This window comes from Neopelma chrysocephalum, unplaced genomic scaffold (genome assembly GCF_003984885.1).
Source record: "Neopelma chrysocephalum unplaced genomic scaffold, ASM398488v2 Primary Assembly neopelma1_283, whole genome shotgun sequence".
NCBI lineage: Eukaryota > Metazoa > Chordata > Aves > Passeriformes > Pipridae > Neopelma > Neopelma chrysocephalum.
In genome coordinates, this window is record NW_020897945.1 from 315,268 (window position 1) to 327,666 (window position 12,399).

General features: G+C 58.8%; 1 protein-coding gene across 1 annotated transcript in view; it reads right to left on the minus strand.

The window, feature by feature from the left end:
• Nucleotides 1-756: 756 nt before the first annotated feature.
• POLRMT (RNA polymerase mitochondrial) overlaps nt 757-12,399 on the minus strand; it is a 21,745-nt gene continuing 10,102 nt past the window's right edge. Inside the window, exons 2-20 of the mRNA XM_027704576.1 lie at nt 11,836-12,393; nt 11,618-11,748; nt 10,405-10,591; nt 9,890-10,039; nt 9,597-9,764; nt 9,113-9,283; nt 8,419-8,658; nt 7,393-8,172; nt 7,001-7,123; nt 5,875-5,997; nt 4,981-5,160; nt 4,790-4,876; nt 4,407-4,520; nt 3,756-3,805; nt 3,396-3,494; nt 3,003-3,075; nt 2,443-2,525; nt 1,970-2,040; nt 757-1,418 (exon numbers count right to left, since the gene is read on the minus strand). Coding sequence (XP_027560377.1) covers nt 1,369-1,418; nt 1,970-2,040; nt 2,443-2,525; nt 3,003-3,075; nt 3,396-3,494; nt 3,756-3,805; nt 4,407-4,520; nt 4,790-4,876; nt 4,981-5,160; nt 5,875-5,997; nt 7,001-7,123; nt 7,393-8,172; nt 8,419-8,658; nt 9,113-9,283; nt 9,597-9,764; nt 9,890-10,039; nt 10,405-10,591; nt 11,618-11,748; nt 11,836-12,393 — 3,438 coding nt within the window. The 3' untranslated portion in view covers nt 757-1,368. The remainder of the gene's footprint in view (nt 1,419-1,969; nt 2,041-2,442; nt 2,526-3,002; nt 3,076-3,395; nt 3,495-3,755; nt 3,806-4,406; nt 4,521-4,789; nt 4,877-4,980; nt 5,161-5,874; nt 5,998-7,000; nt 7,124-7,392; nt 8,173-8,418; nt 8,659-9,112; nt 9,284-9,596; nt 9,765-9,889; nt 10,040-10,404; nt 10,592-11,617; nt 11,749-11,835; nt 12,394-12,399) is intronic.

A 12,399-nucleotide genomic window follows, 5' to 3' on the forward strand; every position in this document is an offset into this window, starting at 1 on the left:
CCAGCCCAGCGCCCTGCGGCCGAGCAGCCGGAGGGACAGGGCCCCATTCCAAGCGTCCACCTTCCCATCCAGCCCATCCTGTGCAATAAATGTCAGCAGCTGACAGAGCTACGCACGACTCCGGCTCTGCTTCTTCGCCACCGCCCCTCCCTGCCGCGGCTCCGGCTGCTCCCGCTCCTCGTCCCTGACCCAGGGAGCCTGAGCACTGGGCACAGTCCCAGTGTGGGCTGTGGGATGCAGCTTTGTCCTTTGAAGAGCTGACTCCCTGCCAGAAAAGCGACGAGGTGAAAAGCCTCCTCCCAGCAGCCTTCCCCTCGCTCCAGCAGCAGCCAGGAAGAAGCTGGGAGCAGGCTGGGACAGGAGACTGTGGGTACAGGGTGCAGCCAAGAACTGGACCAAACACAGCTGCAGCTGCAAGATGCCAACCATCTCCAGCACCAGCCCAGTGGAGAGGAGGGCTGGGAGGTCACAGTCTGGGGAGACGGGAGGCTCCTGGCTGGAAAGGCTGCAGTTGGACCCCGTGAAAGCCCCACTCCCTCTGTAGCTACACTGGCAGAGTTCTGTGTTTCTGCTACAAAAGCATTTTCAGAATGTGATGCTCCTGTGAGCAACTGAAGCCCAACCAGGCAGCAGAACAGGACCAGGCTGGGGAGGCAGCAGTCCCATCTCCCCACACCCCCTGGAAGGTGAGGAGAGAGCCCAGGCACCCTGCAGCCTTCAGGGAAAGATGCCAAGGAGCACACAGGTCCCATCTCATATTTCAAAAAACATTTTATTTACAGTATTGTACATGTTGACCCCTGAATTAGTGGTTTCCCCTGTTTGAGCCCCAGTGAGCAGCAGCAAAACCTCGCCCTGGAAATGGGAGTCAGGAGCTGCAGAGGTTGTGGTACAGAGAGTGGGGACAGTGCCCAGAGCTGGAGCAGGGCACAGAGCAGCACCCTGAGAGCAGGGCCAGGGCTCCTGCTGTGCCCAGAGTGGCTGCCTGTCCCTCCAGGTCCAAGCTCCACTGGTGGAGAGGAACAGCACCCCAGGACAGGCAACAGCCCAGCAAAGGCTGGGGCTCACAGTGAAGGTGAAGTTTGAGGGGAGCCAGCCCTGTCTACTGTCGCCCCTTTGGCTCCACCCCAGCTCAGGGCTGGGTGCCCTCTCCAGGTGCTGGGACACAGGCAGAGATGGCAAACTGCAGAGCTTGGCCCCCACTGGGTGCTCCTGCAGAGTCCCAGGGTGCCCCAGCACCTCACTGTGGGGCAGGTCTCTTGCTGGGCTGGCAGCTGCACCCCCTTCCCCGTGAGATGGGGGACAGGCCTGGCACCCACCGCAGCCAGAGGTCCAGAGGTAGCTCAGGGCTCTGCAGGCAGCCATGGCTCAGCTGAAGAAATAGGTGGAATCCATCACCTGCTCGAGGTTGAATTCACCTGGGGGGAGTGAGGAAGAGGAGAGGTCAGAAAGCAGGGTAGGGATGGGCAAGGGGGACAGAAGCAGCCTCAGGGTATGAAGGATCCCAGCCCCTGAACCGTGCTGCCCATGGAGCACTGGAGCACTCTGCACAGAGGTCAGGCAGAGCCAGATGGCCTGGCAGACACAGGGCTGAGGGATTAGAAGGAGTTAAACTAATTGCCTTAATCCCATTGCATGTATATCATCTAGATCTTGGCAATTACTCTGCTGAGTCCCTCAGTCCCATCTCCCAGCAAATGCTCATGGTTGGAAACAGATGGGAGCAGAACAAGAGCGGGATGGGATGAGCTGGGTCAGCCTGGGGGAAATTCCCTGGGGGCTCAGTGGTAGGGGATGCTCCAGGGGAATGTGTCCAGGCTCTGTCCCATGGCTCTGCAGTCCAGCACAGGAGGGAACACCCGATCCTAGGGGACAGCTCTGGCTTTTTGTCTTTTGGGGGCCACTCCATCTCATTTCCCTTGTCTCCAAACCACTCCTGAGCTCTGCAGTTCCTATCCCATGCTCCTACCTGTCTTGGGGACGTTTGACAGCTGCTCCATTAGTTTCTTCTGCCAACTGGCTATGGTCTCTGTCTTGGGGCTGGATGAACCAGAAGAAAGCAAATCAACACGGGAGCTCTGGGAGAAGGCACACCCTCCTCTGCCCCCCAGTGCAGCCCCTGACAACAGGATTCAGCTCTTCCAAAACAGACCATGCACCCTCGAGTGGGAGCAGGAGCCCAGCCCTGGCCACAGCAGCCCAGGGCAGGCCCTAAGGCTGCCAAACCCTCCCTCAGTTCTGCAGCAAGAGGGTGCAGAGCCCTTATTTTTCACACTGAGGTTGAAGGCAATTTGGGTGTCAGGCAAGAAGGAAGGAGAGGTTCTACCCAGAGCAACCCCCAGGCAGGTGACACAACCTGTCAGCACCTGGACACAATCTGGGAGAGGGAACTGGTGCAGGCAGGAAGGAGCATGGTGGGGGAAACCAATAGGCCAGGAATACCTGCAGTATTTCTCCAGCATAAACTCAGACAGATCCTGCAAGATCTTCTCGCTGTGCAGAGCCACAAACTGCTGCCGACAGATCTGGCCCAGGGAGACAGGGTGAGGTGCAGGTTAGGAGGCATTTTCCCTCCTTCCCCCCAAGTGGCAGGTTAGAGTTGAGGGGCAGGGGAAGCAGCAGGAGTGGGAAGGAGGTGCTGCCAGACAAGGGTGCAGGAATCAGCCTGGGGAGGTGGGAAGCAGAGGCCGATCCCCACAGGCACAACAGCACTCACAGCACTGCAGAGGGAAGTGCCCAGGGCAGGCCAAGGGCACCAGCTCTGCCAGGGCTGTGTTCAGTGCCCATTTACACACACAGATTCTGCCACACACTCCCTGCAGGATGGGAGGGGATGGGGCACCAGCAAATCAGCTGCGACTGCCAGCAAGCATCCCAGGTTCACTTCACCCGGGTGAATCAGTCAGCCTATGGAGCAAAGCCCAGGGGAGGCGAGGCCTGGCACGGGCCCAGAGCACAGATCAGCCAGATCTTGCTCACAAGGGACCCTGGAGGACACTTACCTGGTTCATGATGTCCACAGTGAGTGCATGAGTCCAGTAGCAATCGTGGACCGAGACGAAGGCCAGACCCTGCCTGGGAGGGGGCAAAGGTGCCATGAAGTGGTGCTGAGAGCCCCTCTGTGTGATGACCCCCACCCCATGGAGACCTTCTGGCTGGGACAGGAGCACAGGCCATATAAGGAGGGGGACTCCCTGCATGGCCCCTGCAGGTCTTCAGAGATCCCAGGATCTCCCTGTGCCACTGCCTCCCCTCACCCCTTCTCTGCCAGGAACCCCAAACTCCCACCCACCAGGGAATCCTTGGTCCCACACGGCGCCTTGCCCAGTGACACTCTCACAGAAGAGTCCTGAGCCAGGGAAGAGCCAGGTGAGAGCCCAGTTGCCCACTCCTACCTGAAGCAGTGCAGAGCTGTGAGCATCATGTGTGTGGAGTCCAGGGAGTGGATGAAGTTGGGGGGGAAGGCGTTCTTCTGCTTCACAGTATCAGGCTTCCTGCGGCACAGTGGGACATGGAGGAGCTGGGGCACTTCAGAGCCAAAGATGAGAGTGCCAGCACAGAGGCAGTGCCACCCCAGCCCAGGGTTGAGGGGGCTGCCCTGGAGGGCCCCAGGGCCTTGCTCCTCTGTCCAGCTCTCTGCAGCTCAGGGGGATAACAGGAGCTCTGGCACTCCTTGACAGCTTCCCTGATGGGAAGGCCTTGTCCCCAGAGCACAGGCTGGGGTCAGCAGGGGCACACTGTACTTTCGTACTTACTGGCTGCTGCTGGGGGTTCTCACACTCAAGTTCTGCATGCCACAATTCAGCTGTGAGTGGAGAGAGGGGACCAGTTATTACCCTGCACTGCCCGCAGCACAGGGGGCTGGGCACTGCCCCACTCTTCTGGAGAGGACTGTGCCTTTTCAGGGTGTCCCAGCGCCGTGGCAGCTGCCACTCCTCAGTGACACCCTGCCCAGCTCCCCTCCTGAGGATGCTGGCAGGCATCCCTGCACCCCTTCCCCGTGACAGCCCTCGCAGGGTGAATCAGCCCGAGAGGGGCTGCTGGAGGTGAGCAGCACAGGGATGAGCCGGGACGGGGGACGTGAGTCAGCGGCGCGTGGGAGGTGACAGAGCGAGACTGAGTCACGCGAGCCCCGAGGAGGCTCCTCGGAGCGGGGAACGGCCCGTGCCCCAGCTGCCTGAGTGGGACAGAGCAGAAGAGCTTCCTCACCAGCCCACCCACATCCTCCAGGCTCTGCAGGGAGCGATGAGGCTGGAGGATGTGCCTGCACACACGGATCCTACCTGCTCTGCAGGCTCACCCACCGGTGGTGCCAACCCGCCAGGCTCCATCCCGGCTGTCCCTTCCCTGCTCCCACCACGGCACAGGGAGGGGTGGATGAATCCTCACACCAAACACTCACTCACCACAGTGGACTTGAAGCGATAGTAGGGCTGCACGATGGGGAGCCCCAGCGGTGTGACCCACTCCACTGTCCGCCCCGACTGGGAGATGAGCTTGGCGCTCTCTGTCAGCCAGTGCTTCAGAAGAGGTGAAGAAGCAGCTGGAGTTAGTGTGGAGCTGGGAGACCCCATCCCCTCCCAGCATAGGCCACCCCGATTCCTACCACAGACTGGGACAGTCCAGTGCTTACTGGCAAGCTTAGCACAATCCCACACCTCTGGGCTGGGGGGAGGAGGATCCTCTCTGGGCCAGGACCCAGGAGAACCATCTCTCCCCCTGGTCTATGTATGAGCAGACCAGGGAAGAAGAAAAAGTAGAGGGAGATAAGATGCAAGAGGCTTTTTACCTGGATATCTCGAGTTGCTGAGAACATCTCCTTGATGCTGTTGAACACCTGCCTCACCAGGTAGTGAGATGCTTCCCACAAGTATTCCTGCACAGACCAGTGGCAGAGCGATGGCTCAGGCAAAGGGACAGCAAAAGGGACATAGAGGAAAATGCCAGGACCCAGGGAAGGGGGGCACACAGGCACGTTACCTCGGGGAAGTCATTGATCTCCTTGAGCCGCTTCTCTATCTGCAGGCGGCCGCCGTAGCGCGTGACCCCGTACACCACCGTCATCACCGTCTGCTTCACCACCTTCCGGCTGATGAAGCCCTGCAGCACCTGGGCAATCTTCACGCCCCGCTCGGCGTCCTTCCTCCGAAACTCCTCCACCTGAGGAGGAGAGCGCCCCAGGGGTCAGCCCTGTAGAGCCTCCCCTGCTGCCTCGGCACTGTCCCTTGACAGGTTGGCGTTGCCGGCTCTAGGACTATGGGTCAGAACTCGGGTTCTCCTGCCTCTGCCCCACAATGATAACTGAGCAAGCCCTGCACCCTTGTGAGCTACTCCTGCTCTCTGGTGTGGTGCTGCCTGGAGAAAACCTGCTGAGACCCAGACGGGAGAACCAGGGTCCAGTGCCAGCAGAGTGAGCCTGGCAGGTCTCAGCACTCTTCCAGCAGCTCATCTCACATCACGTCTTGCCAAGGACATCAAAGACTCCGTAGCAGTGCCAAAGGCTGAATCTCTTCCCCCTCCCTCCTACTCAGCTCAAAGGAAGAAAATCTCATAACTCGTGGGCCAGCCAGCTGTGGCCAAGGGATAAGGAACACCCTCTTCCACCTCTCTGATTTACTTCTCCCAGGCTTCATTCAGAAGTGAGGACAGCAGAAATCTCAGGGGTTTTCTCACAGCCACCTCTATGAGGACAGATATCCAGCCAGATCCCACTCAGGGATGGAGACTCCCTGTCTCTGACCAGCTCATGCCCCTCCAGCTCTCTGTACACTGGTCTTATCCCCACCTTTCTCCTCAGGAGCAGGAGTGACCCTGTGCACCAAGGGGAGGAGGCAGGTCCAAAAGGACCCCCCCCACGCCCCTGCTGTGCCTCACCTGCTGGGCCACTGCACTGTAGACATCCTGGGGGACACTGCAGGGCATCAGGTTGACAGACAAAGCCCCGATGAGGTCCCGGCCGAGCGCTGCGTAGTGCTGCAGCCCATTGCAGGAGCCGTCCTGCATGTGGGAAGAGCAGGGGGGAAACAAGGAGTCAGCATGTGGACAGAGCTCGTCCACTGAGGATGGAAAAGGGAAGGAAAAGCGCAGGAGGTTCTGGTGCTCCCCAGACCACACCGGCAGCAACGTTTCTCGTGGGAGGTGTGTTGCTGTTCCTGCCCCCCTGGGCTTGGGCTCTCCCTGGTTGCAGGGGTTGCAGCTGTCCCAGGACCACTCCTCAGGTAGGACCCCCTCCTCCCTGCACCCCCCTCCCTGCAGTGCAGCACGTCCTGATGGCTCCGTTAACCGAGCGCTGATGACTCAGGCAGAACGAGACTGGGGTGCCCTCCAGAAGAAGTCCTTGCCGGAATTTCATTAGCTGCACCCTCCACACACCCCCTGCTGCTCTCTTGATCTTTTGTTGTCATCAAAATATCAGTCCCGACTGTCTCACGCATATTCCAGACCATTGCTACTGGCAGAACAAGGGTTGTTCCCCCCACTCAGTCAGAGCCACCCACACCAGGACCACGATCCCCACAGTCCCCGTGCAGACAGGAAGGACAGGAGCCTTCAGGAAGGACAGGAGCCTTCAGGAAGCTGGGCAGCACCTGAGCAACTGCACTAGCCCAGAGCAAGGACAAGGCATATGGTGACAGCCAGGACACTGAATGTGGGGGACAACCAGTTCTGTTCCCATTGCCTTTCTCAGTTCCAGACCTCCCATCTCAGCTCCTGTAGAGCTGCTTGGCTTCAGCCTTGGAATGGGAGTGGAGCAAAAATCCCTGAAGACTCAGTACAGCTCTGAACACTCCAGACATGCAGGTGTTGCCATGCTGGGCCAACTTCCAGCCCTGATCCTGTGGCTGGAGAAGGTGAGACTGGCTCGGCTCTCACCCTGCAGCAGCTGCCAGCGTTCTCCCAGCCAGGCTCTGCTTGAGCCAAGGGATGCTCCTTCCCGCCTGCCCTGTTCTCCTGCCCTGCTGGGCCTCATACGGGGCATGCAGACCTGCTGGGCTCCTACCTGGTGAACTGGGAAGTGAGAAATGTAGGCTGCCGGATCTGGGGACCTTGAGGCTTTGGCGATTTCCATACAGCATGCCAAGGCTTGCCAGGGCTCATCAGTGTTCATCCACCACTTCCTGCCCTGGGAACGGGAAAGCACAGGCTGGTAGAAATCACAGCATAGGCAGAAGACCCTGTGCTCCTGGGATACGCTAGGCACAGCTTCTCCTCCCATCATGCCTCCAACTTCCCTCGTATTTCATCATGTTTTCAAACAGAAATTTGCTATTTAGGAATCTCTGCATTGCTTTGATTCCCTTTTTCCTCTCAAAAATGTATCTTTCAAAACGTTTATGTTTCAAAATTGATCCGATTCCCATTTCATTTTACTTTCTAGAAGCTCCCACGTACCGTGAGCGGGTGGTCAGCTGAGTCCAGGATCTCCTCCATGATTTCGTTGGCGTACTCCAGCCGCTCCTGCAAGGCGTTCTTCTTCTTCAGCCCCGTCAGGTTGATGAGGTGGATCTTCAGCCAGTCGAGGCCCCTGGGCCCCAGCGGCCTCCCCTCTGCAAACAGCAGGATGGCCCGGGTGACGTCGTTCCCCAGGTGGTTGAAATAGGGCGGGCACGGGTAAGTCCTGCCGCGGAAATCCATGTTGTGAGGGAACCAGAACACCTTGTCCCTGACGTAGTTGGCGATGGAGAGCTTGTAGAGCGCGTCCATGCGCAGGCTGTGCATCTCTGCAGTCTTCTTCTTGCACAGCAGCAGCTCGCGCTTGAGGGCCTTGCTCCAGGTGGAGGAATGGCCGGGAGCGGTGGGAGGCTTGGGGGCCTCGGAGAGGGGCGGTGGGATGTCCAGCTGCTCGTTGCCTTTGTCGTTGAAGATGGAGATGATTATATCCAGCACTGGCTGGTTGATCTTCCAGGCACAGTTGCCCAGCTGGGTCAGGGCATCCAGCACGGGATGGAGGTTCACGGGTGGACACTGATCCAGCAGCAGCTGGTGCTGGACGTCCCCTTCCACGAAGCGCATCAGCTTGGTGTCATTCACCACAAAGGCACCGAAATGGGGGGAGGTCCAGGGCACTGGGGGACACAGCATGGGCATGGCAGAGGAGTGGAAGGTCAGCGTGGCCTCTGCAGCATCCGTCACAATCTGGGAGAAGATGGGATGGGGCTTTATCAGCCCAACCTGGAGAGAATCAGAGAGGGGAAGGTCAGCAGCAGAGGATTAGGGCTGGAGTCTGGAAGAGCCTGTGGTCAGTCAGCCATCCTGTAAGGATCACAGGAAGTAAGGAGAGCATCTGCACAGAACCAGGGGCTCCTCAAAGTGTCCCTGAGTAGGAATGGCAGCAGGGAGGGAAAAGGGCCTTGCAAGGGTCTGGTTTTCACGAAGGGGTGACCTGCACAGTTCCAGAGCCCCCAGGACAAGGCTCACCTGCCACATGTTCTGATAGGAGTAGATGTGGTAGAGGACAGGAATAGACTTGGACTCCAGACGAGGATTGAGGAGGTTCCTGGGCACCGTGATGGCCTTCACCAGGAGCTCCAGCATGTGCATGCCCAGGCGCATGAGGACCACGTACGGCCAGCTGCAGTCCTTCAAGGTCAGGGAGGAACCTAAGCCTGCTTCTGCCACCAGCTTCTCCCAGTACTCCCGTGGCAAGTACTGGTCAGGCTAGGAGGTGGAAGGAGAAAATGCAGGTCAGCTGGAGGGGCCAGACACGCTGCTCCCAGGGGGTTTGCTAAATGGGATCTATCTATCTGGGACACGGTTCTGAGAAGGTTCCTCCTGCCTCTGTGTCCTTGTGAGGTCCTCCCTGATGGGTATTTGGGGAAGGGTGGCTGAGGAGGCTGGGGCAAGCCCAGCAGTGAGAACCAGGAGAGCAAAGCCCTTCCTCCCACCATATCCCTGTGCTGACACTCCATCCCCGTAACACCCTGCCCCTCCCTCCCAGACTGCAGACCCGCCTGCCCCCCCACAAGCCACGTACACTCAGCTCTGGAAACGACCTGCTCACCTGGCCTTGGAGGCCCCTTTCTGCCTTCCCATCCCCTCCTGCCATGCAAAGTGCACCCTGCTCAAGCCCAGAGCTCTCCTACACAGGACACCTGACTCCAAGGGCTCCTACCTGGCTGTCCTTTGCCAGCAGGTGGATGTAGTCCTCATAGACACCCTGCAGCTTCTCCAGCTGGCGGCTGTGCAGCTTCCTATGGGTGATGTAGCTGTTGTAGACCTTGTTGCTCAGCTCCCTGGCCAGGACAGCCAGGGACTCTCCTTGTGGAGAGAGTGTGTTGAGGACCTGGAAAAAGGGAAGACGAAGAGTTTCTTAGGAAGGAGGAACAGAGAGACAGAGCAGAGAGACAAAGCAGGATTAGAAGCTGCTATGAGGGGAGCACAGGAAGATTCCCACAATGCTGAGCAGAAGGCAAGGAAGAAAACACGACCAGGGAAGAGCAGGGGTTTCTCTGACTGCTCCACACAGGGAACAGACAACCTGCACCTAATAACCTGGGAACACTCTCAGAAGTTTGAATTTTGCAGGACATTAGTGCTCTGTGACAGCCCAATGGCTCAGTCTGGCCCTGCTCCCATGAGGCAGGGCAGGTTCCTACCTGCAGCATGATGCTCACGTACTCCTCATCCGGCAGCAGGCACAGGTAGGGGTAGAGCATGTTGTACTTGGACAGTGTCCTGGCCTTAACCATGCTGTGCTTGGACTTCTGCAGGGCCTGGAGAAGAGCATCGTGCCACTGGGAGCGGAGGGTGCCCAGCAGCTCACGCTGCACAGAAGAAGAAGTAAGAGAGCTGGTCAGTTGACCACCTCTTCAGCCCACGGACCCCCAGTCTCTCCCACAGGTCCCAAGGGCTGCAGTGCCCCCCTGCCCCCCGACCTCTTGAGCTTTACCGCTTTGACAGCCTGCGGGGTTGGGGGCTTGGCCGCCTCCACCGACTCGATGGTTATGGTGTTGTTCAACTCCATCTCCAGCTGCTGCTGGAAACGCTCCTGCAACTCCTCCACAGAGAAATCCAGCTTGGGGTATGACACCACCTTTTCCTGAAACAAGTGCAAGGCACTATGTCATGCTCATCCCCCCAGCTTCCCTCCAAGGGGCTTGTAGAACAAGACCAGACATCTCTGGCTGGTAAACCCCACAGGCTGCTCTGCTCTTGTGTCATGGTCAAGCATCTCCCCAAACAGCCCTTCTAGCACGTGGAGGTCACCTCCAGGCCCCTGCCAGCCCTTGGCTTCACTGTTCCTCTGTAAGGCTGTTGGTAATATCATCATTTGATGATTTGTGTGGGCTATTGAGCAAAGACCATGCTAAAAATGCTTCCCTTATAGAGTCCTGAGCTGGACCTGAGGACACCTGTGAACACCACCTGGCCAGCTCCAACACCTCCCTGAGCTCTGTGGCTTACTTTGGAGTAGAAGTCCTGGAGCAGAGCAGACTTGCAGGTCTGGGGCTTGGGTGGAGGGGGCAGCTGGTAGTTGGGCAGGACAGTCCTGATGGCCTTCAGAACCTTCTCCTTCTCATCCTCCTCAAACAGGCACTTTTGGAAGAGCTCATCCACGTGGAAGCCATCGCTCTTCAGCTGCTCCAGGTATCTGAGGAGGGGCAGACAGGACAGGCTCGATCTTCCCCAGGGGCCTGAGCATGCTGTGCAGGAGCTGCTGGGGCGGGACTTGCCTCAGCACAGCCAGTCCCACAAGGTCACCCGCCTCAGGTTACAGGGATCAGGTGTCCACCTCTCAGCCTGCACCACTGTGGAGCCCCGGCCTGGGCAGGGAGGCTGAGCTCCGGCTGCTGCAGGACCCCACAGTGTGTGCTGCACTGACACAACTCCCACACCAGGCAGGATGGCACTGCCAGACCCCTCAGAATCAGCTGACCGAAGATATTCACTTGGAGGCATCTAGAACTTGTCAGCCAGCCAAAGGACACAGAGGCCAGCGATACGTCCCCAAGGTGTTTGTGCAGCACCAGCGGAGCAGCAGCTTTCTCCATCCTCTGTCAAGGAGCTGGCTGTGCAGCCAGCCCCGGGCACTGCCCCTAGACCCAGTCTGTGGGATCTCACAGGGCTCCTTCAGCTCCCTGCTTTGGCCTGACACTTTCCTGCCCACTGTGCTCCGTGAGATCCACCTGAATCTCCTGACCACGCTCCTTCAGAGAGCCCTGTGGGAACTGGCTCTCTGACTGAGCCTGCCAAGAAGGGGAACCTGCATGGAAGTGCCATAAAAACAAACGGAGGAGCCGAGCCATTCCCACCAGGCAACGACAGACAGGCCAGTGGAAGTGAGATGCCCAGGATGGTGGGGAACCAAGGAGTCCCTGACTGGAGAGGGGCTCTCCCAGCCCAGCTCTGGGCAGAGAAGCAGCTGTTCTCACCTCCCACATCTCCTCTCCCTGCATGATCTCAGACAAACTCCCCAGCAGCTGGGGGTGGCAGGGAGGGTGCTGCAGGAGCTCTGCACACCCCGAAATGTGGCCACGAGAAAATGGTCAGAGCATCCAGGTGTGCACGCAGCAGGGGCAGCTCTTCCCAGCCCCAGCCCCACGTGCATCCCAGTTCTCCCAGCACAGGCTGTGGAGCTGCTGCCCCAGGGCTCGGGGGCACCTGAGGCAGGTGTTACCTCCAGATGGCTTCGGGGGACGACTGGTTCTGGCCCATGCACTGCAGAGCTGCTGCGTAGGAGTCCAGGCTGGGCCGCAGGCCGACAGAGTCCAGCATGGAAAACAGCTGGTCTATGTGCTGCAGGGAGCCCTGGGGATGAGAAGGGAAGGATGCTGCAGATACACCAACACCACTAGCCCCAAAATCATAGCTTCACGCCCCTCTACTCCTGTTTACCTTCCTGGCCCAGCAGCGCATCACAATGTTGTAGGCACTGACATCCAGCAGCTTCTGCTTCACTGGAGATCTGTGGCACAGCAGGAGGATCCGCTCAGCCTGCTCCGGCTGCTGCAGGAACAGGAAGCACTCCAGGGTGGACTGGATGGTCTCCTTGTGCTGGCTGCTGTCCTTGTCCTTCAGCACCCTCTGAGGCCTCTCCAGCTTCACACCTTCCTTCACTGCCACCACCCTGGGCTTGCTGTGGCTGTAGAGGCTGTGGGGGCTGGTGGAGCTCTGGCTCCAGGCAGTGGCTGCTTCCTTTGGAACTTTTGAGGTCTTCAGGCTTTTCATGGGTTTTGCTTTGGGCTTGCCTTTGGCCTTTATGTGGGCCTCTGCCTTGGCCTTTGGCTTGGCCTCTGCCTCGGCCTCTACCTTGGCCTCTGCCTTGGCCTTTGGCTTGGTCTCTACCTTGGCCTTTGACTTGCCCTTTGGCTTGGCCTCTGCCTTGCCCTCTGCCTTGGCCTTTGGCTTGCCTTCTGCCTTGGCCTTTGGCTTGGCCTCTGCCTTGGCCTTTGGCTTGGC